This window comes from Lipophrys pholis, assembly GCF_963383615.2.
Source record: "Lipophrys pholis genome assembly, chromosome: 11".
In the NCBI taxonomy this organism is placed as follows: Eukaryota; Metazoa; Chordata; class Actinopteri; order Blenniiformes; family Blenniidae; genus Lipophrys; species Lipophrys pholis.
Window position 1 is genome coordinate 21,792,356 of NC_137631.1, and position 27,364 is coordinate 21,819,719.

The 27,364-nt window shown below is 42.1% G+C and overlaps 3 protein-coding genes across 5 annotated transcripts; 2 read left to right on the forward strand and 1 right to left on the reverse strand.

Moving 5' to 3' along the window:
• Positions 1 to 717: 717 nt before the first annotated feature.
• Positions 718 to 11,636, forward strand: LOC308116296 (amyloid-beta A4 precursor protein-binding family A member 2-like). Of its 3 annotated transcripts, none has more exons than XM_080474402.1 (12): positions 718 to 885; positions 3,523 to 4,792; positions 4,970 to 5,110; positions 5,293 to 5,332; positions 5,436 to 5,581; positions 5,961 to 6,047; positions 6,599 to 6,784; positions 6,942 to 7,121; positions 7,277 to 7,489; positions 7,794 to 7,913; positions 8,050 to 8,190; positions 9,973 to 11,636. In XM_080474402.1, exons 2-12 carry the CDS (start codon positions 3,554 to 3,556, stop codon positions 10,042 to 10,044), a joined length of 2,565 nt encoding a protein of 854 aa, XP_080330528.1. In that variant the 5' UTR covers positions 718 to 885; positions 3,523 to 3,553; the 3' UTR covers positions 10,045 to 11,636. The 3 variants fall into 3 exon arrangements, with proteins under 3 accessions (XP_080330528.1, XP_080330526.1, XP_080330527.1); XM_080474400.1 differs by having other exon boundaries at positions 779 to 885; positions 4,955 to 5,110; XM_080474401.1 differs by having other exon boundaries at positions 828 to 885; positions 4,967 to 5,110.
• duox2 (dual oxidase 2) lies at positions 10,737 to 13,340 on the reverse strand (the record flags this gene model as incomplete). The annotated part of the gene is made up of 7 exons (XM_080474403.1): positions 10,737 to 11,402; positions 11,701 to 11,891; positions 11,993 to 12,207; positions 12,295 to 12,502; positions 12,716 to 12,850; positions 12,948 to 13,005; positions 13,194 to 13,340. The coding sequence occupies 7 exons, from the start codon at positions 13,338 to 13,340 to the stop codon at positions 11,391 to 11,393; spliced, it is 966 nt and encodes a 321-aa protein (XP_080330529.1). The 3' UTR covers positions 10,737 to 11,390.
• A 962-nt stretch (positions 13,341 to 14,302) lies between these two features.
• On the forward strand, positions 14,303 to 27,339 carry duox (dual oxidase; the record flags this gene model as incomplete). The annotated part of the gene is made up of 32 exons (XM_080475758.1): positions 14,303 to 14,369; positions 14,516 to 14,833; positions 15,793 to 15,980; positions 16,082 to 16,283; positions 16,997 to 17,163; positions 17,445 to 17,508; positions 17,834 to 17,930; positions 18,081 to 18,171; positions 18,622 to 18,724; positions 18,828 to 19,000; positions 19,389 to 19,564; positions 19,684 to 19,802; positions 20,200 to 20,337; positions 20,438 to 20,551; positions 20,879 to 21,081; positions 21,411 to 21,596; positions 21,827 to 22,052; positions 23,062 to 23,155; positions 23,239 to 23,414; positions 23,512 to 23,581; positions 23,695 to 23,730; positions 24,405 to 24,583; positions 24,672 to 24,902; positions 25,002 to 25,101; positions 25,196 to 25,245; positions 25,342 to 25,469; positions 25,560 to 25,713; positions 25,826 to 26,058; positions 26,154 to 26,312; positions 26,390 to 26,545; positions 27,003 to 27,131; positions 27,217 to 27,339. The coding sequence occupies 32 exons, from the start codon at positions 14,303 to 14,305 to the stop codon at positions 27,337 to 27,339; spliced, it is 4,650 nt and encodes a 1,549-aa protein (XP_080331884.1).
• Positions 27,340 to 27,364: the final 25 nt, after the last annotated feature.

Sequence of the window (27,364 nt, forward strand, 5' to 3'; positions counted from 1 at the left end):
ACATTTATACGATTTGTCAAGAGACTTCCAAAGTTGGGGCCCACAGAATCTGATGAAAAGTTGATATTGCTAGATATGACATCAAATACTTTGAACACTTGCCATTTTCAGTAATTTATGCAATCATAACAGGAAGGGAAAATTGTACATGTTGGGGTAAAAGAAAATGATTTGTAACTTTTGAATATATATATATATATATATATATATATATATATATTTATTTATATACAACTGGGCGTGTGTGTGTGTAGATTTGTATGACAATGTTGTCCTAAATGTGCTTATTTGTTAAATGTGCATATTGTGGAAAACTAGAGCTAGTAAACTGTGTTTCATTGTTTTAAAGCAATGACAATAAAGACATTCAACTAAATGTAATAGACATCAACAACCTTGCAGAGCAGAAACAATCTCTAAATGGAAATAATAATACTTAAAAGGAGTTTCACAGTGTCAAAAGTTGTTCTAACCTTTTTTATAAAACATTTTGACGACTCTCAACAGTTTTAAGTCAAAGCTGTTTTATACAAACCATAATGCTCTATTAAACCAACAAATTTAGGTATTCTGTTTCTATATTTCTTTATAGTGTAGAAGGCAGGACATTTAATGAAATGCAGAGTGTGACAAAAATGTGAGCCTCATGGTCCTAAAAACTGCATCATTAGAGACATAAATATGACATTTGACGTGATTTACGTGTATGTGTCTCTCAGTGTTTGGGTTTTTATGTTGGACAGACCAGTGCGCACATGATGGGAGGCGTATGTGTTACACAGGTTCCCGGGCAGCTGTGCGGCTTTTATTCAAAAATCATCCCGGTCGTGGAGAACAATCTGATCCGACCAGCCGTACACGGGCTTTTCACGGGGACCGATGTCGGTAAGTGGCTCGCAAGGAGGGAGAAGACGGCGTGTTATCGGGTTGCATGTAGGCCCATTGCGATCGGAGCCAGAAAACAATCTGGATGTGGCACATCAGCAGCCCATTAGCTGGATGTCAGCGTGGTGCAGTCTCCATGCTCCAAATCAAGGTCGATGAGAATTTGCAGCGGTGTGTGGGGGGAAAAAAAGAATAACGTTATGTTTTAAGGTGGTTAAAGCATAAGTGAGCTCCTTCACTGCGCTGGAGGGGGAAAAAGCATCCTTAGATCGGATTATCTTATCGACATGTAGGCAGATGCAATGTGAGGAGACCACAACAACCACCCCTGCAGCTGCGGCAAAAGTTCGGCATAATGGGCTTATTAAATACCTCTGCAAGCACACCAAGGGCAGGGCAAATACCAGACAACTGCCGAGCATCATACACTGTGATGACCCTAATTGTTTTAATCAGCACCATGGAGAGGTCATGATTTCGGTCCTGTGAGCTGGGATTACACATTTCTGTCCTGACGGTGCAATAATCCGAGCGGCATTATCATCCGATCAGCACCATTTAGACTGGTTTTGATTATGTTTGTCTGTGTGCAGCGTAATCCTAAAGTCCGAGCCCAAAACAAACAGTGATCGTGGTGTTGTCAGCCTGAAGCTAAAATGCCTCCTGTTTAGATGAGAGTGACGGTGTTGATGGTGACATGTTGAGAACTGGGCGTGTTGCACACCACTGCTTAGTGTGTGCTGGCACCAATATACCCAGGATTAAACAGGTAATGCAGCCCTTATTTCTAGATCAATTCCATCTAGGCTGTTTTACATCATACTGCAAAAAAAAAACAACCCAAAAACCCTGGACACAGTAGTCCATCAACATGTGCTTTATAGCTCATGTGATGTTACAGACTAACAATAGAAAGGAAAATTAAAAAAAACTTGATACATTTTGTAAGTTAAGCTCTATGTGCTTTAAGACTACTGTCTTGTTCTACGGTTCTATTTGTTGTTTAGCTCCCACAAGAAATGACACTTCATAAAAGAGTATCAACACATTTGCATTTCAATTCAGGCAGTCTATTTTCATCATATATATTCTCAATTTATTGTGTCATCAGACGCTGTGTTGTGCCTTCAAACCTCCCAGTGGATGCATGCCATGGCTCATGAGTGTGACAACTGCATTACCCAGACTGTCTCCATTTTTCAGGGATGAATTTGTAATGCTGTTGTTTAAGATAACAAAATAACAGGAGAAAAAGAAAAACATCACATGCTACTGGCCTGCCTAAGTTTAGGCTGCAGCTTTCCCTCTTCTGTGTGACATCAAGACAAAATTAGAGCTGACACAGCCAAGCAAGATGAAAGATAACAATTCACATCAGCAGGCCTTGTAGACAACAGGCTTCAGTTGGTGCATGTGGGTGTTAAGATGAGTGGAATTAATAGAATGACTTACAGTATAATGGCCTTAATACGTGTCTTTTGTTCTCAGAGATTGTTATTGTGAGTTTAAAGTGTGACACGGAACTAGTCAGTGGAGCACTCTATGTGAACTCTTTCCAGATTTGTCTTTTTAGTTCTAAGTGCAAATAAAGAATCTTTGACATATGCTGTTTAAATCTGGTGCTCCAACATGCTCTGAGAAGGTGTTGTTGGTTAATCATGCGGTAGCTGTGAAGCGATGACGACAGAGAAAAACCTGTTCTGTGGCTGAAATAGATTCAACATTATTTCTTTGCTTATGAGTGAGGAACACATTTTAATTGGAATTTTAAATACTAATTCTGTTCTTTGAGAACATCACGCGCAAACTATGACTACATTTTCATCATACGTGGATCTTTATTTCGTCAAACATTGTTTGAATCTATTGAACAATCCGTACATCTATTATACCATTTTTTCCAGTGCAGGGTAGTTGACAATCTCACACTCACACCTGAGCAATTTGAAGTGACCAGTTAACCTCAAATGCATGTTTTTAGACTGTTGGAGGAAAGCAGAGAAGAGAAAACCAACGCATTCGCAGAGAAAACATGAAAACATTCTCACAAAGAGATAAATGTAGAAACAATTTCAGTGCTGTTTAGCAGCTGGTGAACAATCCACGCCCACATTTGCATGTTAATGTCAATAAAAATGACAAATGTTTACCAACTTGAGGGTATATCTTTACTTTTGTATTAGCCATTTTTGCTTATATCTGTGACCATGGTGTGGTTATACATGTAACTTGCGCCCTTGCAGTATTTGAAATGCTTACAAACAAAATGTCACTTACAACCACTCCACATATCAGTACATCTTGCAGCTGACTGGAGAACCTCGCACCTGCAGTAAAAACAGATGTATATTGTTCAAGAGGTGAAAGCATGTTGGACCTGACGAAGATCTGCTGAGGATGAAGATGAAGTCAATCAGTGTTGTTCTTTGGTCTGAAGACTGCATGTGTGCAGAAACATGCATCCGTTTCCTTGCTATCGTTTACAAAATACAATTTGCTCATTGCTTCTAATGAAGATAAGAGTGATTGATGTTAAACACACATGTATGTGCTTGAAAAATATAATGTGAACAATTGCAATACTTATAATTCAAGTGTCTCAAAAATGTAAATGTGGTTTTCCATTGATCTTCACAGGGTTTAGGGTAAAGGTCTGAAGGGGCCAGTTATGGCTCATGGGAAGAGACCTGGAACCATTTCCAAAATATTAGCTCACAGCCCTCCATCGCGCCCAGGTCCAGGACCTTCGAAGCAGAGCCAAGAAGACAGGAGAGAGTCGGCGACTGAGGCCACTGAGAAACCATCTTGTACCTTCAAGGATGCAAACAATGACCGGCTGACTCCTGCGGTTTTTTCGAAGCACTATTACATGAGTTGTGACCCAAGTCCTGAGGACATGGAGGACACCTGCTCCGAGTACGACAATGTGGGCTCTGATGTCGAGCAGGACTATGATGAGGTGCTGCATTTGAACAGAGAGGGCATCGTTGACATGAGGTATTACAAACAGTACCGTCCTGAGGATGGAGGCTATTTAAAGCACGCAGCTGGTGATGATATTAATGAGAACACCAGCGCTGCTGACCAGATTGCACCCAGACCTCGACTTAGCACGGAAACATGTGAGAGTTCACAATCAGACACTAAGCAGCATAAGATGGGCCATCGATTCAGGTCGCACTGCGCCCCGATTGCCCCGATTGCCCCGATTGCTGGGGATGAAGCAGAAGGTGCAGTGAAAATGTGCCAGGAAGACAGGTTCTTCTTTAATGATGGTGATGAGATAGAAGAGGTGCTGGATGGGGCCAAATTTATAGAGGATTTAGAGGAGGCAGAGAATAGTGTTGAAAGGCAGACGAGCCTTTATCTCTCAAATGAGAATGAAAGAATTAGAAAGGGAGGTGATGATAGGGAGAGAGAAGAAGACCCTCGAGTCACAAAAAACCATAATGCCCCAGGAGCCATTAAGAAGTGTGAGTCTTCTCACATAGGCCCAAAAGATAAAGAGAGACCAGGTAAAGGACGAGGAAGGAGAGGAACTGGAGAGGACATCGAGCATGTTGTCTCTGGTGTCAAAGGATGTATGTCCAACACCGCTGAGCCACGTCCAAAAGCTTTGTCCAAGGACTGCAAAAAGGCTGCCGTGCGGACCAAAGCTCGGTCTGGTGCTATGAAGCAGCATCCTCTTCCTCCACCTCGTCATTCCCACCCTCAGTCACCCACTGACACCCAAAAGGCCCCGCCGGTCCGAGAGGTACCTCCGGTTCCCAGACCCAGTCCCTCCACTGCTAGGAGCCCAGAGACTGAACCCAGGGTTATCAAACAATCCCTGGCTGCTCATCACACTCCAGAACAACAGAGGGACTCTCCCGAGGAGAGACAGAAACAGCCAGAGAAACCCCAGCAGGTAACGGAATACAAAGCAGATCTTTCTCAGATGATATGCGCCTTATAGCTTCTGTCATTTGTTCCAAATTAATACCAGTTATTCAATGAAATAATAACATCTGTCCTTCTTGAGTCATTTGCACCTGAAAACTAGAACGACTGGACGTGCTTGTGTGTGTAGCAGCAGCAGCAGCAGCAGCAGCAGCAGCAGCAGCAGCAGCAGCAGCAGCAGGTTGAAAAGCCGAGCACAGCCATGATGCCTGAGGACACACCAGAGCAGCCAAGGAGGCCTCAATTTCCGGAGCCCGTCCCTGCAGAAGAGAGTGACCCCGCTCAGGTCAAGATTAGTTTCATCACCAGATTTAAAGATTTTAATCAGAGATTGTATTTGATCTTTTTTAATGTATGCATGCTAAAATGTTAATTTAGACCATGACACCAACATATCTACAATGAGACTTAGTACGGCCCCTTATAACCCCTTTGTAAAGTGTTTGTCTAACTGAGGATGTTTTACAGAAAACACAGGAAGCTGCTTCTTTCCCTAGTTTTGAGGATGGTAACTATCCTTTGACTTTTATCATTTTTGCAAATCTTTTAGCACAATCTGTAATCTGTGAGCAGATTACGGTTTTACAGCAGTGTTTTGTTGTGCTGTGCAGTCCCAGGCCCCTGTGAGCCGGAGGACCTCATTGATGGGATTATCTTTGCTGCAAACTACCTAGGATGCACTCAGGTGTTGTCTGATAAAAATCCTTCCAAGTCTGTCCGCATGTCCCAGGCACATGAAGCCGTCAGCCGCATAAAGGTAAATCTGGAGCTGTTAACGTCTGTTTGTTTGGTTTATAAATGTTTCATACAGCCTGTCTCAAAATGTTGGAACAAGCTTAAATGAAACTTGAACAGCAAAGGAGATCTGGCGTGTTGCTCCACTACCTGCACAGCTCTGGGGGAGAGTTCTGCTCTGGGTACCTCGTACTATGGGATGTGAAGTATTAATGCCAGGTGACCCATTTGTGAAAGTTTGTCTGTGCAGTGTCAGTATGAACCACAGAGTGGCGCTGTTGCATCAGGTTTTACTCACCTTGTCCCACAGGAACGTTTTGATTGAGAAGCTTGAAAGTTGGATTGTGAGAATAAGTGACACAAAATCACTGAAGTGTCTGATAAAGGTTTTTACTTCCAAGAGCCAAGATGAGGACTCTCAGATGATGACAGAAGTGGACCTGTTTATCTCAACAAAAGCTGTCAAAGTGCTGAACGCAGACACACAGGTGAGTAACACTTACACCATTCAGCCGTAACATTATGAGCATTAGATTCTCCCTTTTGCTGACAAAACATCCCTGACCTGTCGATGCATGCACCCTCCTAGACCTCTGAAGGTGTGCTGTGGTGTTTGGCACACAAATATTAGCAGCAGATCCTTTAAATTGTGAGGCGGGGCTTCCATGCGACCACATGCATCAATCATCCATGGCCACCATTTTCTGGCTTTAAATTGTTTTTGAAAGATACTGACCACTGCGGCCCAGGGAACACCCTACAAGAGCTACAGTTTCAGAGATTAAACGAGTCATTTGTCTCACCATCGCAATTTGGTCCCACTTGTGATATCCTTAGATGCGTCCAGTTTCCAGTTTCTATCTATCATCAAAACAAAATATTCCCTTGCTGCCATCTACTGAAAGATGTCATGATATGTGACCAGTGTTCATAATGTTAAGGCTGATTTGTGTAGCTCTATGAAACCTGTCTCCTGCATCTGGTTGTTGAACTTCTTTTCAGACTTAATAATTATTTCCACTGTTTCCGCCATCTGTAGGAGACGATGATGGACAGTGCCTTGCGGACTATATCCTATATTGCAGACATTGGCAGCATTGTGGTCTTGATGGCACGGAGGCGCATGTCTCAGGCTCCTTCGGAGGACTTTAATGAATCTCCTGACTCTCCTGGTGAAGGGAAGACTCAATACCGGATGATCTGCTATGTCTTCGAATCTGAGGACGTAAGTGTTCGCTGCCTGAGTCGGCATCCTTCATTTAGTTTATGTTTTAATTTAGCTTTAGTTTTATTCTGTTGTGGTCTTTTTCACTTCCTTGCTGTTGTCAACTGGGATAACCTTTCTGCTGAGTAGTTTTCCCCAAACACTCCCCTTCCCATAGGCACAGTTAATTGCACAGTCCATCGGCCAGGCTTTTAGTGTGGCCTACAGAGAATTCCTGCGAGCCAACGGCATCAACCCTACAGACCTGAGCCAGAAACAATACAGTGACATCATCAACTCCCAGGAAATGTACCATGATGACCTTGTCCATTTCTCGAACTCCGACAACTGTAAAGAGGTGCAACACTTTTCCCTTTTCTTTTTTTTAATTCCCTGCAGACGTATTGTGGATGATGACTGATGGATTTCCTTTGAGAAATGTTTGGAACACCAATGCGTGTTAAAGTTAAAAAACTCTCGATTCTACCAGACGCTTTCCCCTGTGTGCTCCAGCTGTATGTGGAGAAGCAGAAAGGAGAGAACCTGGGTGTGGTGATAGTGGAGTCTGGCTGGGGTTCCATTCTGCCCACCGTCATCTTAGCAAGTATGCTGAACAGCGGTCCGGCAGCTCGCTCTGGAAAACTCAGCGTCGGGGACCAGATTATGTCCATCAATGATACGAGCTTGGTGGGACTACCGCTGGCCACATGCCAGGGCATCATCAAGGTATGAAGCACCTCGGCCAGTTGATGATCACGATTGTCCATGAAGCTTCTCAGTCTTCCAGATCATATCCTATCATATTTTTGTCTCAAAGGCAACTGCACATGCTTGAAGTTTTAAAAAGATTTTACGTCTCTCCTGAAAAGTTTCAGATGTTAAACTTTTCATTTGAATCCAACATTGTGGAATCTACATAACAAAAGAATGAGGTTTACCAGAGTCCCTGTTTCCTTTTGGACAAGATTAATTGATTGTAACTCACTTAAAAACGCTGAAGTGCAGATACGTTTTTTTTGTGTCATTGAAGGGTTTAAAGAATCAGCTGAAGGTGAAGCTGAGCATCGTGAGCTGTCCTCCTGTCACCACCGTCCTCATCAAGAGACCCGATCTCAAGTTTCAGCTCGGCTTCAGCGTTCAGAATGGCATTGTGAGTAAGCCCTTGTGAGCGTGATGCCAAGCTTTAAGTCGAAGCTCATTGTTGGCGCCCTCTGAAGAGCGCTGCTGCTCTCTGAAGATCGAGTGTGTTCCTGTACGCTCTGCTATCACATGTTTGGCCTCTGCAGATCTGCAGTCTGATGCGCGGCGGCATTGCTGAGCGCGGCGGCGTCCGTGTTGGACACAGAATCATTGAAATAAATGGTCAGAGCGTTGTTGCCATGGCACATGAGAAGATTGTTCAAACCCTGTCTGTCTCAGTGGGTGAGGTAAGAACTCCTCATGACACAAGATGGCAATTTTCCCTGACTACTGCACCACACGAGCACTGTGCCATTTACACAGACCAAATCAGTTTGAGGCTGCTTCAAGGCCGGAGATTATTGGATACATACGGGGCCACAACATGCATTTGTTGGACGCAAAGACAAATGGTTTGATTTAATATTTCAATTTGAGTTCAAAACCTGATAAAATCCTGGTGGCTATGCTTTAGCAGAATGTGTGTTTGTTTGAGGAAACGCACTAGAAAAGAAGGAATTCATGATTTCATTTATGGTGATTGAATCAACACTAGGGAACTTGTTTATTTTGTTTTCATGGGGTGTCTGATGTCATAAGAAAATTTACCCATTTGGATTCTTCTATTGACAACAATAGCAAGAGCAATATATTTATTTAATAACTAGTAATAAAGTATTTCAGTACTTTTTCTTAAAGTAACCAGCTTTTGGCTGCGTTGCTTTGTGTTGTGCACACCATCGTGTTTCAATGGGAAAATCTTTTTGGTTATTGTATCATATTCGGGGGCAGTTGTGGCCTAGAATCTAGTAAAGTGAACTTGGGATTGGGAGATTGCAGGTTTGATTCCCACAGCTGATAGATCACCCAATGTAGGTCCCTGAGCATGACCCTTCAGCTCCCATCAGCTCTACTGGATCACCCTAATGTGGCTGCGCACCACGTCCCTAGGATAGGATGGAAAAATGTGGAAAACAATATTCTCTAGGGGATCTCTAGGGGATTAATTAAACATGATTTTATTTAGTTTTTAGTTATATCATTTGAAAAATTATACGTTTTGAATACAGAATAAAAAAAAAATTTAAAAAAGTAAGTCACACATTTTTCAAGCATTTCCACTATGACATACACTCATGTTACATATTTCACTGACAGAACTTCAATCAATTTCAAACACTAGGTACGTAAACTAATCGTAAAAAGCAAACTGTTGCCCAACAGATATATAAAGTGCACCAGTAGCAGGGTGCTATATGCACTCTGATCTAAGGGTGCTTACCACATGCTGAATGGCTTTTATTTCAGGGAAGGTTAGAATCTGTTTCCTCCTCTTTGTGATTAAAACAGCAGATGACTACAGCAGTCCAATTAAAACAACTCTTAACTTCTAAGTGTAGCAGAGTTTCCAACGTGATAGTAAAATTTGCACAATTGACTCTATAAACTCATAATCTTATGTTCATAAGAAGCTATAAAATGTATGAAAAATCAAACATGCAGATCACAAGATCCACCAAGGAAACCCTGGAAGGAAGCAGCCAAGATTTCCACCATTAACACTACATATTGTCTTAATGAGTAGTTTCCGGCCTTTATTATTTTTTAATTAAATGTTTTAGAGCGCCAGATGGCTTTTAAGAAAGCCCGTAGACCCTCTATCTGATCTTTGATTGGTCATCACACTGAAGCCAAACTGGCAAGAACTAGAAAAAGCAGGAACCTTCAAAATGGAAGCAATGAACTCTGGGAACTCTGGCGTATCCTCACGGGGGTCTCAGATCACATGTTAGGAACCACCAGGCCAAGCCTTTATTCTTTTTTTTTACCTTTTCGGGGGGGTGTTATCTTTAACGACTCCAAAAATATGTCATCATTTAAACCATAGTGGCACATTGTTTGTCCCCTTTGTAAAGACTCTGGTGGCAGTAAATTAGGATTCAAGTGATGTAACAACTCTGCATCTATAAATGGGCTCTTAAGTTGGCAAGGTAATAGCCCCGCTCCTCTCATCTCTGCCTCTCTGTCAGATCAACATGAAGACGATGCCGGCGGTGATGTTCAGACTGCTGACGGGACAGGAGACACCTGTCTACATTTAGCGACCCTGCATGGATCAGCCCGCTGTCGTTCTGCATGTCTGGCTGAGTGGAGATGGCGAGGCGGGTGGCTCAGTGGGATGAGGAGAATTTATTTTTCTATCATTTTACTTTTGGCCTCCTGTTGCGATGCTGTAAAGAACATCCAGTTCTCATTTTCAGGTTTTATCTCTTGAATTACATTGTCATAATGGCCTTAAAATGTGAATACTCTGTCTGTGGTACTGTACGTGAGTTTATGGTGTTGAAGAGAAGTAGCTTTATGGTCATGATTATTTTCTTATGAAGAGATAAATTAGTACATTTATTTTTTATTTAGTCATTTTTATAATGTGTATGGAGTTACAACTTGTACTTCTAATGTAAATACTTTGGATTACTCAAGGATTTGGTTGGAAAGGCCATATTACTCCTACAGTATATGCATGAGATTATGAAAACAAAATTCTGACCAGGGATTCATTCTCAATCCGACATGATAATCTACGACAGTAAGTATTAAAACATGAAAACAATATGCTGTACAAAAGCACTAAACTCTGTGTATTATGGTGACGCTGAAGGCCAAAGACACACCTACGACTCAAAAGACACATAGTATAGGTGATCATTACTTTTACCGGAGTGTACAAGAATGTATCAAATATACATTACTGGAAAAATGTAATGGTAAAACACTAAAAATACAATTTCTCAGCTGAACACTTGTTTGTCTTCATTTTATTTAAGGGTTACAAGAAAGAAGGTGCATAAAAATATAAGTACATTTGGCTCGGTTACAGATCAGTCGGTTGTACCTTTCTGAGCAATTTTTTATTATTTTCCCCACATTTTCACATTTGGATCTCTTTAGTTGTACAGCCACCGAGACATCTCAGAAACCTTACACCAATTCCAGCAAATTCCCCAAAAAATACTCTTAAAGCCATGCTAGAGATCCGGACATGAGGTTATCCAACATGAATATAATTGCTAAATGATAATTTAACAGATTTCATTCACATCATAGATTTATCATCCATATTTGAGTGACTGTGGCTCAGGTTGTGCTCTTAGGCAAAACGTTGAACACGAAGTTGCTCCCAACAATAAATGTTTGTAAATGGGTGTATGAGACTATCAGTGTAAAGTGCTTATAGACCTCCGAGAGTGCTTTATATAAGTGGAGTACTTTTGTTTGTAACCATATAGTGATTACTGTATGTATCCATTGTACGGATCCGACCATGAACCTTGCATATCTAACTATGTACAACTGACTTATAAAACATCAAACAGTGAAACACATTCAGTAAGAAACATCTTCAAGTATAAATTGGGAAAGCTCCCTGAGGGAAATGTGGACGTCTTCATAGATGAGCCTGAAACACAAAAAACCATTATCACTGTTAGTGCGCCGCAGATGAAGGAATATTGTCCTAATATGGAGACATGAAGTTTCAGTGTGCAGTATGTGCACACGACGGTGGTGATGACAAAATACAACATGCCTTTTCAATAAACAAGAGTCACAATAGTTAAAGTTTATGTAAGTGTACTTTCAAAGTGGCAAACAGACCAGGAAATGTACTGTGTAAATAAAGGACTCATCAATTTACAGGCAGCTGGTATTCTGTGACAACATGCAGTATTAACACAAAGTGCATCCAATCAACTCACCGCAGAACATTTTGATGTCATAGGATAAATAATCACTCCGTCAATAAAGACTGAATTCACGTAGCCGTCTCCGTAAGAAAATCTCTCATTTTCATCGCCGTCTACCCCGACACTAAAGGCCTCCTTCATCTTCTCTGGTATCAGGAAGTTCAACAGCACCACAAGACTCCCAATTATGGCACACAGCAGACCTGCAAATCATCTCAGTTAGAAGAAATCATGACCCTCCTGACGGCTTCCTGCACTATTTTGTGACGCAGATGGAATGTAGGCGCAAGCTTCACCACTTTACCTGTGGCCAGAGCCAGCCAGAAAGAATGGCTGTATGCCGTCACAAAGGAGTCCGATCCTACTGAGAAGACACACTGAGGCACATTCATGGTGGTGGAGAAGGAGGCCATAGAGAAGAAGATGAAGGCGGCGGTGGCCAGCATCATGTATCCAGCGTACAAGATGACTGGCATAGAGAAGAGGATGTTTGTGAGCATCCAGCAGCAAAAAGCTGTCCTGTAAGCAAGATACAAATGTTTTCACTTCTGTGGTTTTCATGAGCACCTGCTTATCGCTCGAAAAAAATGACAAATTAGTACCAACCAGAGAGTCGCAGAAGCATATCGACCGGAGTATCTGTACTGAAAGATGAGCCCACACGGGCTCCGCATAGTGAATTTCTCAGCGATATACAGGATGGGGTTAGGTAATCCCCTCTCCAGAGCTTCCTCATAGTCTTCCTCAATAGTGTCCTGCCAGCTGAACATCTCATTATAGTTAATAGTTTCATTGAGTTGTACAACAGGATTCCCTAAAAAAAAAAAGAAAGAAATAAAGCAAAAAATCAAACTTAAATGCACAATAGAAGATAAATGTAATAAGTGTTGAGACGCACATTGGACTTTTTTTAAAAAACAATTTAGAACATTTCTGAGAACATGATACTCAAAGATCTATGCCTAAGTCTTGTTCTAAGCTACTTTGAGTGTTAGATTGAGGCATAATGGCAGCAGCAGTGACTCACCTCTGAGCGTGACATTAATGCCATACAGCCCCACGTGCAAGCCGATGTCAACGTCGACCACCGCGTCGCTGAAAGTCTTGTAGGTGGCGTTTGTGGTCACTCTGCCCTCGGCCCAGTCGTTAGTGAAGTTGAGCGCTGGAGATAAAAGGACGCACAAGGAAAGTCATGATGGCGGGAACAAGAAAAATCTTCAATTTTCATTCCTCAAAAGGAATTAGAAAATAGAGCTTACCCACTATTACCACACCTATGAACAGACTGGTGAGGATTCGGAACATCCAGAACAGCCGCTGACATGAAGGGAAAGGAGCCGGTCAAAAACACATGAAGTGCACCGGGTATAAAAAGGCAAGCACGGCTAAATATGTCATCAAATCACACGTTCACAACAATCCTACTAAGCCCAGAGGAAACAAAATGTCCAGAGTATCTATACAGCACGTTTGCAGTGAGTGATAAACTGATGGGTCTCACTCACCGACTTCCCGCGGATCCCTGGCAGAATGAGAAGAAGACAGACAGCGAGCACAAGGAAGACCAGGATAATGGTGAGCAAGCGGCTACTGAAGATGAAGGCAGTCCTTTGTAGAGGGTAGAATGGGTAAATGTCATCGTAGAAAGTCATCTTGGTTTCTGAGCTCACGGACACCACAGAACCTAGACGGTGCAACAGAGAAGACAGTGTTAGTGGCGGAGTTCTCAGTTTCCTCCAGATGCAGAGATAGCAGCTCCTGATACCTACACCCGATAAGAGATGGCCTATTACTCCATCTTGAAACGTGGCAAGATTAAGCATAACATTTGTTTTCTTTGTAGTAGCAGCCAACGTTGTGTGGCTGTGTAGGATTTTACTCCTGAGCAAGAAATGTGCAAAATGGACAAAAGCATGCAATTCTATACATGCAGGCCAACCAGACAAGAGTAAATCTCCTTAAATTGGCTCCGTCACAACCTAATTTCATTCTACTTAAAAGTTTAAGGTTAAATTGAAAAACAAAAGCAAGAATAAGAGCTTAGTTTTACCTGAGAGTCAGAAGATGAGTTCAGAAGAGGAGAGTGAAATGTGAATGTTGAGGCGTGCTTCTTTTATACCAGTGGTCTTCCTTGTGTCACCGAAGAGGAGGATGTGTTAATTGCGACGCTGTGGAAAAGAGGTGTGATCCAAGAGTGATAGCCTTTCCCATCCGGGAAAGAGAGGTCACATTCACTTTGTGCGACACATGTGTACCCTTCACTATACTGCTCCTGCAATTCGGCACACTTCAGCGACTACAGCAGGTGAGACATTTCCTCTTTCTTTAAATCAAATTTTAATTGATTTAGGAATTTCAGAACATCTTTGAGTGTTTTAGACTGATTGACTAAAAGCAACATGTTTTTAAAGGTCTTGCTATTTATTTATGCATTAAAAAGGCATCACATCTCGGCTTTTTAAGACTGATTTCTGACAACTACATGTTTCTGGGACGAAATGATGGTATAGAAAATAAAAATATAAATGTCACTTACCTTCACCTTATCTTAACTTTTCAGAAGTCGTTCTCTCCTCTTGGCTGCAGACTGAGTTGAAAAGCATCTCTCGCATCAATGGATTTGCGTCAGTGGGTTTGGAGTGTGTGTGCAGTGTTTGGCTCAGTGCTCATTGTCAGTGAACGTGAGTGAACAGCAGCTTTTCTTCATTTTTTTCTTTTTCTTTTCTTTTCTTTTCTTTCTTTCTTGCTTTTTTTTTTTTTTTTTAGCAAATTAAACAATTAAAGTTTTTAGGCATACATGTATTTAAAGTGCAGATTTGTTGCTCAGATTCAGCGTGTGAAGTGTCCTGGGAGGTTCCTCGCTTTGACGGCTGGTACAACAGTCTGGGACATCCCAGACGCGGAGTGGTCGGTGAGTTTGCAACACGCACACGCACACGCACACGCACACGCACCTTTGCTCACCTCAGTGTTTACGCAGGGTCTCGTCTCGTGCGCCTCGTGCCCGCGCAGTACTGGGACGGAGTCCTGCAGCCAGTCCACGAGCCTCTGCTCCCGAACCCGCGCGCACTGAGCCGCGTGCTGACCGCTGGGACCCCCGGGCTGCCCTCCACCAGCAACCGGACCGTGCTCGCTCTCTTCTTCGGTAAACGTGACAAACTTTCTCTAACAAACCTCCACAGAAGCAAAACCACGATGTAGCTGCAGGACCTGCACATGTGTGACTTTAAAAAGGGGAAATTACATGTTGAGTGAAGGTGGGAGACCTATGATGCGTTAACTGGGAACTGGGAACTGGGAAAACTCCCATTTTCCAGTGGGGAAAATGAATATTGAATGCGTGCACAGGTAATGACAATATTATTTATCATTTGTCATGTATCTGCAGACTTTATGACGCAAACTTGTTGTTTGTTTCTTGTAACGCAAACGCTCCCAAACTGGGAAATTGAACTATTACAAGTAACTAGGAGTTCCCTGTTACAGGAATACACTAATTAGCTGCAGTATAGTAGTTGTGCCATATATTATCCCCCAAACAACCACACTTTAAAAGTGAAGGTAACTGATTACAACTACTCCAATATCAATGAATTACTGTTCTAAGGACATTTGTCCAAGTATCTAATTTTATTCACACATTTATGACACTACTGTACTTTGTACACTATTTTCCAAACCACTGATTTAACCTATGTTTCAGTCCATATTTGTTTAATTATACTTGTTTGTCTGACATAAATGTTTTAAATTTAGATATGTTACACATAGATAGATAGATAGATAGATAGATAGATAGATAGATAGATAGATAGATAGATAGATAGATAGAATTCAGTTGCTACACCTTTTATTAAATTTCTTTGCTAAAGTTAACAAATTTCCAGTAAGTTGTACCAAATATTACAATTAAATCTGCCTGAACTAAGTGAATTTTGAAGGTGAGATTTTGGAGAAATTATGTTATTAATCAGACAGCTGAGATCCAACTCACTTCCCCTCTAGGCCTTGCTTGTTGTGTTCCAGTGTTTCATCCAAATGTGATAATGATTCGAACAAATGCTAAAAAATATTAATGTAATTACTTATGCTCAAATTTTGCAGGTTATCATGTTGCTTTTGAAATGTTTAACTCAAGAGCTCCTGGTTGCCCTCCTGAGTTCATGAACATCAAGGTCCCTAGAGGTGACCCGATCTTTGACCCTTCTGCATCTGGAAAAGCTCTGCTGCCCTTCCAGAGAGGACCGTGGGACAAAGAGTCTGGACAGAGTCCCAGTAACCCTCGCACGCCGGTGCTCAGTCTTGATCGTTACTATAAAGTCAATTAGAACAAGTGGTAAATGAAATAGATAAAGAGCTGCTGAGGATAACCAACAATCTTATTTTATGTCAGGTTAACCTTGTGACGTCATGGATAGACGGCAGCTCCATATATGGTCCTTCCACTTCCTGGTCTGACTCCCTGAGAAGTTTTTCTGGAGGGCTCTTGACTTCAGGTTCTGAGTGGAACATGCCAAGTCAGAGAGGAGAACACAATCGCATGTGGAGCGCTCCAGACCCCTCCACCGGAGAACATGGCCCTGAAGGCCTTTACGGTGAGACATTAGCGGGCGTCAATCACTGTTTACTCTTATAATGAGCTATGTTTATTTTGTCATATTTTTTTAATTCAATACATTTTTTTGAATTTAAATAGCACCAAGTCACAGCTTAAGTAATTTCAGACATATACCAGAACCACAAAGCTGAACAAACATCTGAAAAACAATAAACAGGTTGGTCGGGCCTCTCACTGCAGATCTTTCCAGAATTGTCTTTTGCAACACCCACCTACTCAAAGCCCCAAAATGTCCAAAACAAACAGATGAAATTTCTTGCAAACAGCATCGCACCTTGGTCACCTTCAGGCTGAGTCAAGAGAGGCCCAGCCTGACGTTGGCTATGACTCTTTAATTATTGTGTAAATGGCCTGTCACACTCACCACACTAAATCCCTTCCTGTATAGCAGAGAAGCTGCCATCCTGGAGTCATGCAACCAGTGTTTTGTTGCTTGTGTTGTTAAAGGTGTGTAGTTATTATGTGGGTCAAAGAAGGGAGGATCCTCTTCTGTTGCCACTGCCCTCTTGTCGCCTCTTAAAAAACAAGCGGGGGAAAATGCCATCTCCGACCACAAATGGAAATAATCTTTCCGGTAGTGGTCAGCAGTCATTTTAATCTTCTAAATAAACAGCTTACTGTGTTTACCATTTGGCAATAAAATGTTTAATTGACATGATGAAATGGCAGTATTTCCTCTTATGTGTCCAGAGTTGGGAAATGCCTGGGCCAATGAGAACGTGTTCACGGCAGCAGAGGGGATTATCTGGTTTCGCTACCACAATTATGTAGCCTCCAAACTGCACAGAGAAAACCCGGCGTGGTCGGATGAGAAGCTGTTTCAAAGCGCCAGGAAGATCGTTGTGGCCACATTCCAGGTAGAAGGAAAAGTCTCAGGGTTTTGAATTTTTAATTTCACAATTATTGTGTAGTAGAGACAAGCTGAAATGATCAAATATGCTTTTGTGGAAATCCATGAGGAAGCATCAAACATTCCAGCAAAAATGATGACTTGGGGAGATGCAAAGCATGTGTGGCATGAGAGTCGGGAGGATGCAATATGAGTCCGGCTTGGTGGTCTCATCCTTGAAATCCTTTGTTTTAAAAGCAAAATGAAGAATATCCTTATTGATTTTAACCCTGCTGTGTTCCCACACAGAATATTGCTCTTTATGAATGGCTGCCTGCATACCTCAAAGACAAAAGGCTTCCTCCTTACCCAGGTAAGAGGCAGCCAGAGTGCGTGTGCGTACAAGTGGAGGTGAGCAGGTAATGCACCGGTGACCACAAGCCGTGGTGAGGTGAGCTGTCGGTGGTGGGGCTTGGTGGATATCTGCTCTGTCAGCAAAGCATCAACCTGAGTCTGCCCCTGCTGCTGAATAAGCACCCACAGCCGGTTGAATGGTCTCGTCACATCAATCACTTTTCATATCTTTATTGCTTTTGTTGCCTCACTGTGGCCATGGTGATAGCAAAGGAGATTTGGATTCTTGTTTTCACTCACTTCAAGTTATTTTAAATACATTTTTCACATTTTTCTTAACACAGGTTACCAGAAATTTGTAGATCCGGGCATCTCTCCTGAGTTTCAGGCTGCTGCTATAAGATTTGGTATCACTATGGCTCCCCCTGGTGTTTATATGAGGTAATTCTTTTTTTCTTTAGCCTCAAAGTGTGAACAATACACTTTCATCATTGCTGCCTTCCTATTGTGACCTGTGTGGTGGATCTAACTCTTTGTACGAACGTTTGTAGGAAGCTGTGTTATGAGACACTTTCGTTTTCATCCCTACAGAAACAGAACTTGCCATTTTCGAAGGATTAATAATATTGATGGAAGTACTTCACCAGCGATGCGTCTTTGCAACAATTTTTGGAAGCGCGAGGTGGTAAATTATAATAAACTTTTGGTGTTTTGTTGATAACACACAGAATTATGTGACCATTCTATAACATGTAGTGTATTTTAAGTATAACTGCATTACATAGATCTTCATTAGTGCAATTATTTTTCTTGGCAGATTCACCACATGAAAACAGACTCAAATAAGATTTTATTAGGTTCATTCATAACTTTTGCTGTATAATCCTTTAAAAATTTTTTTTTAAATTTCAGTGTGAAGTTGACTCTACTGTTTACTTCCTTAAGACCCCGTCATGGAGACTGATAACAAATGTATCACAGAGGAATTTGTTTTGTTTAGATTTATCCAGTTCTGGATACGTTTGTGCCTTTTAACACAAATGAGTTCCCTGTAAACGTGTCACATCTAATGTGTTGCCGTCCTTATGCAGACATATATTTGAACAAATTTCACAATTTTTCTCTTCTGTAGGAACCTAATTTGAGGACGAGTGAGGATGTGGATGACCTCATCATGGGCATGGTCTCCCAGATTGCAGAGAGAGAAGACAATGTAGTCGTGGAGGACCTTAGAGGTGTTTCATCTTTTGCCAGTCGCCTTTCGTATATTTCATCATATGTAATATGTAATAGGCTAATATTTACTATTTTGTTGTGATTTGATTGGTGTTTTAATAGACTATATGTACGGACCCCTAAGGTTCACCCGGACAGATCTGGTGGCACTGACCATCCAGCGAGGACGAGACTTTGGTCTGCGAAGTTACACTGAGATCAGAAAAGCTCTGGATCTGCCTCCAGTTACAACGTTTGAAGATTTGAGTCCTGAGCTCAACAGAACCAACCCACAGGTGAAAGCTGCGAGCAAACATTGTCTACACAGAGAATCCTTGTCTTGAAGAAGGCTTTGTTATCTTTCCTGTGTGGTGCCACAAGGTGGTGTAGTGGTTTGCACTGTTGGCTCACAGCAGGATGTTTCTGGGTCCAGGACTTTTGGTGTAGAGTTTGCACGTGCTCCCTGTTTTCTACATGGATGTTTTCAGGATAGTCTAGCTTTTTTAACACAATCGCACACAAAAATAATGCATGCTTGGTAACTGGTCACTCTAAATTGAATGCAAATGTGAAAGTGTGCAAATGTTTATGTTTGTCCTTATGATGAAATGACAGAATGTCTAGAGTGTACTCTGACTCGGCTGAGGTCAAGTTAAACCTAAATCTTATGTGCTTCTCCAACAGTTGCTTCGGGATGTTGCAGAGCTGTATGATGGAGACATCTCGAAACTGGAGCTCTTTCCTGGAGGATTGCTGGAATCGAGTGGTGGTCCGGGTCCAGTTTTCTCAGCTATAATCTTAGACCAGTTTGAACGGATCAGAAACGGAGACCGCTTCTGGTTCGAGAACAAGCAGAATGGGTAATCCTTAGGACTAATAACACACTGTAGTAACTGATTCAATATCTATGATTTCTCTAATAATCTCATCTAGTTGTATAATTTCAGTTGTTGAGCTCACCACACCGTTTATCCTCCAGTTTGTTTTCTGAAGAGGAGATCCAGTCGGTCCGCAACACGACGTATCATCACGTCCTGATCGCAGTCACAAATGCAGAGGCGACCGATGTACAGGAGGATGTCTTCTTTTGGAGGGATGGTAAAAATACACTTCTCTAAGCCTTTACACAGCCTTCTCTCTGTAATCTCAGAAACCACACATCCTCTGTGTCAACTCTGCCTCATTTATTATTTATTAATTATTGTTTATAAGACATGAGGTCTCTTTTTTCTCCAAGTGCTCTTAAACTGCTCCACAAATAAATGACTGAACATCTCAGGCTGCTTTGATTGCCTATTTAACCCATTATTGTTTTCCAAGGTGTCTTGACTGACTCTTGTTTTATTTGTAGTAATTTTTATTTCTGGGTGTATGTAAAATATAAAGCAATTGAAATGGTAAAAAAAAGAAAAAAAAGAACTGATGTTTAATGCAAAGTGGGGTTTAGACTGAACATGTTCTTTTGAGATGAAAAGGCTCTCTCCGCTGTCCCCAGGTGACCCCTGTCCTCAGCCCACACAGCTGAATGCGTCAATGCTCCATCCCTGCACTAACGCTACAACACTTAATTACTTTGATGGGAGCCAAGCTGGCTTTGGGATATTTATCATTGTTCTGCTGCTCTTTCCCGTCGGTCAGTATCATACACACTCTCTCCTTTTTGCACGTCAGTAACTCTGACATCACCCGTCAGCAGTTGAAGTGTGAAATATTTGATTATTTTACTTTCACAGTGAGTTTTCTCGTGGCCTGTATGGTAGCATATCTTCGGAAATACAGATACAGGAAGTTCCAGAGAAGAAGAAAAGCTGGCGTCAGAACAGAGGAGCCAGCTGTGGGAATCACTGGTATGAAATCTGAATCGTTAAAAAAGGAAATATCTTCTAATGCTTTGATTGGCTGGGCTCAGTGTTAATAAAAAGCCATTTCTAAGTCTGTTTTTATAGCCGATTCTGCGTCACTTGTTGGCAAACAGCAGATGGGCAGCAGCTGTCACTGACTGCAGAAAGGATTTTCAGGAAACATGTTATCAGTTATAACAGAAAAGTGAATTCACCGCAACAATTTCTTTTCTTCTGCTCCCAGTAAAACAAATATTGGCACTTGGCCTGTTGGTTCAACATCATCTGCAAGGTTGTTAAATGCTTTTAAAAGATGGTGTTCTTCCTCTCCAGCGTACGAGTGGCAGGGCCCCAAAAGACAGCTGCACCCTGTCAGTGTGTGGGTCAATGAGAAGGGGAGGCTGCAGGTCTTTGATCGAGCCGGGTCTGCTCACCGCTGCCTCAGTCTGGGAAGCCAGCGCTACCTGGATGTCCTTCTGTCCAACGACCGACACCACAGAGCTCTTCTGCTCAAAGTATCTAAAGAGTATGACCTGGTGAGTTTGACCGAGTGCAGACTTTTAATCTGTATAAGTTTGGACATTAAATATCCAAGAAACTAATGATGTTTTCAAAATCGTCCAGTTGCATTTTGCAGTTTATTGATTTATCAGATTTGAATATCATTACCAGTCTTTGCACATCCAGATTTCTCTCTCACACAGTGAACTTACTTCTACACTTATATCCTGTCTGATATATTCACCCCATCCATCATTGCTTTGTTGATGCATGTAAGATTCAGCAGATCGAGCTGATGTCCATCATTTTTATCTTCCTCACGTCCTGTTTATCTCTGTCTGACTCTCCCTGTTTGCACGCTCAGGTGCTGTTTTTTGATGATGAGAGCAAACGTACAGAGTTCGTCAAGCGGCTGTGCCAAGAGGTGACAGACATCAGGCAGGAGATTAGAGTGAAGGAGATGAGGGAGAAGGAACTGCTGAAGGAGGCGTTAACCAGAGAGCAGAGGGCTCAGATTGTGGAAACTTTCATTCGGCACGCTTTCTCTAAGGTACAGTCAGCCTGTGGACGTTTACCTCATCCTGTTCTGTGCTACGGCTCCCAGCTCGGCCACAAAATATCGTCAATTCTTGTTCGAGGTCACACCAGGTCCGACCTCAAACCAGAAGTACTAATTGCTGGTCTCCACGGTGACTTCAACCCTGCTGATATCCTCCGCTGACGTTGGTGATATTAGTAATAACACATAATGACACTGACCTCACTGTCTCTGGCGCACAGGTATTGGAGATAGAGAAGTGTGACGCTGGCGATATGAGTGGCGTTTCCCGCAAGAAAGCCAGAGAGGTTCTGCAGTGCGAGCTGACGGCGTCAGAGTTTGCTGACGCACTCGGTCTCAAATCCGACTCCTTGTTCATGGACTCCATGTTCACACTGGCAGATAAAGACGGGAACGGTTACCTGTCCTTTCAAGAGTTTCTTGATGTGATAGTTATCTTCATGAAAGGTAAAACTAAGTCTCCTAAAATATTCTGCTTCATCTGATCTCATGCTGTGCTACTATTTCACAGACACACAGACCATTTTATTGTCTCTGTTGAATTACTTAGATTTAAACAAGACCACTGCATACAGAGTACTTTTAAATACAATTTATGTTGCTATATGATAGGTGCTGATTTATCAAAGGTTTCATTAGAAAACACATGAGTGCGTTAGGTTTGCAGAATGGACCATTTCAACTGTTCATTCATTCATTCATCCTCTAGGATGGTTTTCCTCCAGCGTCCTCCCCACTTGATGACCAAAGTTTTTAAAATTACAAAAAAAGACAATAATTGTTAAATAATAAATTTTCAATAAATGTAAATGGTATTACTAAAGCGGTCACTGTGGGTCATTCTGTTTTAGTAACATCAGCAAACATAACAACACTGGTACTGAACAGCTGATGCAGCAATATGCTGCAGTGGAGGCCTAATTACTTTTTGGAAAAACTAAAAAACAAAATACAGATTCACACTGAGAGAGTGGCTGTTGGAAAGAATAAATACACTGAAGGCTGGAGAAATGACAAATGAGTCTCATGACATGACATATATTTTACCTTCACATGGTAATTGGTGGAAATTGTGTATTAATGTGAACATTTTCACAAAGTACTAGTTTGCACTAAAACAAAGTAAACATTTTGGACCTCTGGGTATTTCTTACTATGTGAGTATTTTATTTATTGGTCTGATCAAATTTGGAGTAAGTTAAACAAATAAAATAAGTTCAGCACCTATGATTTGGACAATCACATTAAGTTTCTGTTTGAGATCACATCCAGTTTTTTGGGAGGGAAAATCCTGTGTTGATGACAAACTGTGAAAAGAATTCAAAGACTTTATGTGAGAATGGCGAGTAAATAAGTTTACACATTTTAAATCTGTGAAGAGTGATGAACAAGGAATGAGTACAACACAGTTTGGTCCTTATTTATCTTATTGATGATGTTGTGTGTGTCTGTTCAGGGTCTCCAGAGGAAAAATCCAAGCTCATGTTCTCCATGAACGACATTGGAGGAACAGGTTACTTATCTAAAGAAGAATTTGTCCGGATGCTCAGGTTTAATTAGTGCTCCTCTTTGCTTTGAATTAGTCCCTGAATGTGTGTTGTTGGGTTTTCTTCACCCTTTTGATGAATTGCAGGTCCTTCATTGAAATCTCCAACGGCGCTCTGTCAAAGAGGCAGGCAGAGGACGGGATCAAGGCCATGATTCAAGCTGCAGGCTTTGATAACAAGGAGAGGATCTCATGGGAAGACTTTCATTTCCTCTTGCGGGACCATGAGAAGGAGCTCCAGTTTGCTCAGCTCAATGTCAAGGGTTGGAAAAAGTTGTTGTTTTTTTCTCCAAGAGAGTGTCATGTCCTCATTTCTCTGTCCTTGTCAGATGCATTAGTGTGTACCTGCTGTGTGCGCAGGGATGGAGAAACAAGGCAAGAAGCGGCTGAGCCGGGACCAGAGGGTGTCCTTTATAATCCCTGCAAACAGGTAAAGGACAGGCAGGATGAACTCGCTCACATTGCAGACATTGCACATTGCTTATTAAGCAGATTGTAGATATTATATGAATCACACTCTTTTTTTAAATGTTTCTGTTGCAGCAAGATAGAGGGACCAGAACTACGCAGACGAAAAAAGTATGTTTAAAAAAAAAAGAAAAAAGTTTTCGCATTATTGCTTTTATTTTGCTTGCAGTTCTGTATGAAGAGAGCAGAATATTGAAAAATGAGCGCATGCTTTGATGGGTTCAGCCTGATGAGCTTTTTATTGTTGTAGTAGTGTGTGATCTTGAAAGAAATACTGTTGTCTTTCAGTGGTGCAGCGTTAAATCCCAATTTGTGACATTCTGTATACACACTGGGATGTTGTGTCAAATCCAAATGAAAAAGAAATACACAACAAAACATAGTTTCTTGGAGTTTGGCTGTACAGACGCTGCACTCACAGTCAGAAGATTTCCAGTTTGAGTCTGGCGCTGAGAGCCTTAATGGGTTTTTCATGTTCTCACTGTACACATGTGTACTTTCTCCAGGTATTCCTCCTACAGTCCAAAAACATGCATTTGAGGTTAACTGGTGCCTCTACATTGCTCATAGGTGTGATTTTGAGTGTGTGTGATCTGGATCAGGGTGCATCATGCCTTCACTCAGAGTATATATAAATGTCAGATGCATGGGTTGATGATTTGTTGAAGAATTTCCCATATTTAGTGGGAGGTTACAAAGTCTCATGCTCCCTGCAGTAATTTACATGAAACAAAAACAGTCCGCACAACAGAAAATGATTTCCTGACGCATCTAAATATTCCCAGGATAAATGTCAACACTCCAAATGTGTATGTGAAGCCGAAGCGTGAGCAGTACATCAGGAACCCAGTCCAGCAGAAAATCCAGCAGTTCAAACGGTTCATTGAGAATTATCGGCGTCACATTGTGTGTTTCACCGTCGTCTACGGCATCGCGGCTGGCGTGACGCTTGACAGATGTTACCGTGAGTGAAAGTCTGTTCCACTTCCTCGTGCTGGACTGATCATCGTCGTACTTCTTTGGTCTGACGACATTACAAATACCGTGTTCAGACTTTGGTCTGCAGGCCGAAGCGACTGGTGTTCCCGAGACGTCTGTGGTGGGCATCATCGTGTCCCGGGGCTCAGCAGCTACCATCTCCTTCCTGTTTCCCTACATGCTTCTCACTGTGTGTCGCAACCTCATCACGCTGTGTCGAGAGACCTTCCTCAACCGATACATCCCCTTTGATGCCGCCATTGACTTCCATCGCTTCATGGCGATGACTGCGCTCATCTTCTCAGGTGGATATAGCAATTCGTAAGGATGATGTTTTTCTCATCAATTTGATTTATTCACATGCTGCTCGTTGTTTTGTGTGCGTGTGCATGTTCCCACAACAGTCGTTCATACGTTGGGACATGTGGTCAATATCTACATTTTCTCGATCAGTGATCTCAGCATCCTGTCCTGCTTGTTTCCTAAAGTCTTTTCCAACAATGGGTAAGGACTTTTTTTTTAATTTATTTATTTTTTTCTCGATCTGTCATCACTGCACAGTTATTTTTCATAATTGGCCGTATGATTTTCATTTTAGGTCTGAACTTCCCCTCAAGTGGTCCTGGTGGTTCTTTCAGACTGTTCCAGGTTTATCATGATACTAATTTTAGTTTCCTAGCAGTACATGAAGTACTTCTCCACTAATGCAGTGATTATTTTTTTTACTGTTTGTTTTTTTCTTAGGAGTCACTGGTGTGTCACTTCTTTTTGCCTTGGCATTCATTTACATTTTTGCCTCACGCTATTTCCGTCACATCAGCTTTCGAGGATTCTGGGTCACTCATTATCTCTACATTGTGGTGTACATTCTGGTGAGTGTTATTCTAAAATGCAGTACTGAGACCGTATTAAAGTGGTGGGATGCCAGCTTCTTCTTCTTTTTTTTTTTTTGTTTCCAACAGACGGTCATTCACGGCACTTATGCTCTGTTTCAAGAGCCTCGTTTCCACATCTACCTCATCCCGCCTGCGCTGCTCTTTCTGCTGGACAAGCTCATCAGCCTGAGCAGAAAGAAGGTGGAGATCCCTGTGGTCAGAGCTGAGCTGCTGCCTTCAGGTCCATTCCTTGCCAGTTTAGTTTCACGTTACCTCGTCTTTACTGGAATCGTGACACTGACGTGTGCTTCCTGCTTGCCGGCTCAACCTTCCCTTGACTATGCTACCTGCAGGTGTGACACATCTGGAATTCAAACGACCGCAGGGCTTCGTGTACCGTTCAGGCCAGTGGGTTCGCATAGCGTGTCTAAAGTTAGGCACAGATGAGTACCACCCATTCACTCTGACATCAGCACCTCATGAAGAGACCCTGAGTCTGCACATCCGAGCGGTGGGGCCCTGGACCAGTCAGCTCCGAGAGCTTTACACAGAAGAACATGTTATCGAGCAGGGATCCTACCCAAAGGCAAGCTTTCAGGGGGTTTTCTGTGTCTCAGCATCTGACCCCTGCATCATTTGCTATTTAAGGAAACTGATGGTCATATTCTCTTCTAACAAAAGCTCTATTTGGACGGCCCGTTTGGTGAAGGCCATCAGGAGTGGATTGATTTTGAGGTGTCTGTATTGGTGGGAGGAGGAATTGGTGTCACGCCTTTTGCTTCCATCCTGAAAGACCTGGTGTTCAAGTCCTCTATCAAGTCCAAGATTCTGTGTAAAAAGGTGCATGTCAATATTATACCACAACGAGTACATCTGGATTCTACATGCATTGTCTCTGACAGTTGTGTTATTTGAAGGTTTATTTCATCTGGGTCACACGAACGCAGCGGCAGTTTGAGTGGATGTCGGACATCATCAGAGAGGTGGAGGAAGTGGACACACAGGAGCTGGTGTCTGTCCACACGTACATCACCCAGGTGGCTGAGAAGTTTGACCTTCGCACAACCATGCTGGTGAGATGTGCAGACTCTGTGTTAAAGTGATGACAGTCAAAAACAGAAAAGTAGTATGTAATTTCAGAAAAGTATTAAATACCAGTGAAGCAGGAAATGCCAAAAACAGAAATCCAAACCAAGTCACAAACTGAGGCTTAGAAATAACATTAACTGCAAGCACACAAGACCAGAACTGGTGATGAACATCACAAAGCATCATTTATCATAAATTAAAAGCAGGATTAAAGAGCACGTTATGGAGACTCAGGGTCAGTCTGCTCTCATGAGGAAAAGAGTTCATTGGGAGGAGAGGGTAAGTAATGAAAACAAAAACAATCAACCCGCAAGAACTGTGTGGTGTTGTACTGATCAGTACAGTGCATCTAAAGATGGATAAATAATCTGGCACCACACGTTAAATTCTTACTTTTAATATCTAGTATATGAGTGTATATTTTCTTGGTTGTGTTTGCAGTATGTGTGCGAGCGCCACTTTCAGAAGGTGTGGAACCGCAGTTTGTTTACCGGCTTGCGATCCGTCACTCACTTCGGCCGCCCGCCTTTTGTGTCGTTCTTCAGCTCGCTGCAGGAGGTTCACCCTGAGGTCAGACCTTTGTCCGTGTATTTCTAAACCTCACTGAAACTGAAACAACTTGAATGAACATTCAAATTTGCATTGTTTCCTGTAGGTGAGCAAAATGGGCGTGTTCAGCTGTGGACCCCCTGGACTCACCAAGAACGTGGAGAAAGCCTGCCAGCAGATGAATAAGAGGGATCAGGCCCATTTCATACATCACTATGAGAACTTCTAACTCACTTTTGGCTTTGGTCCAAAGG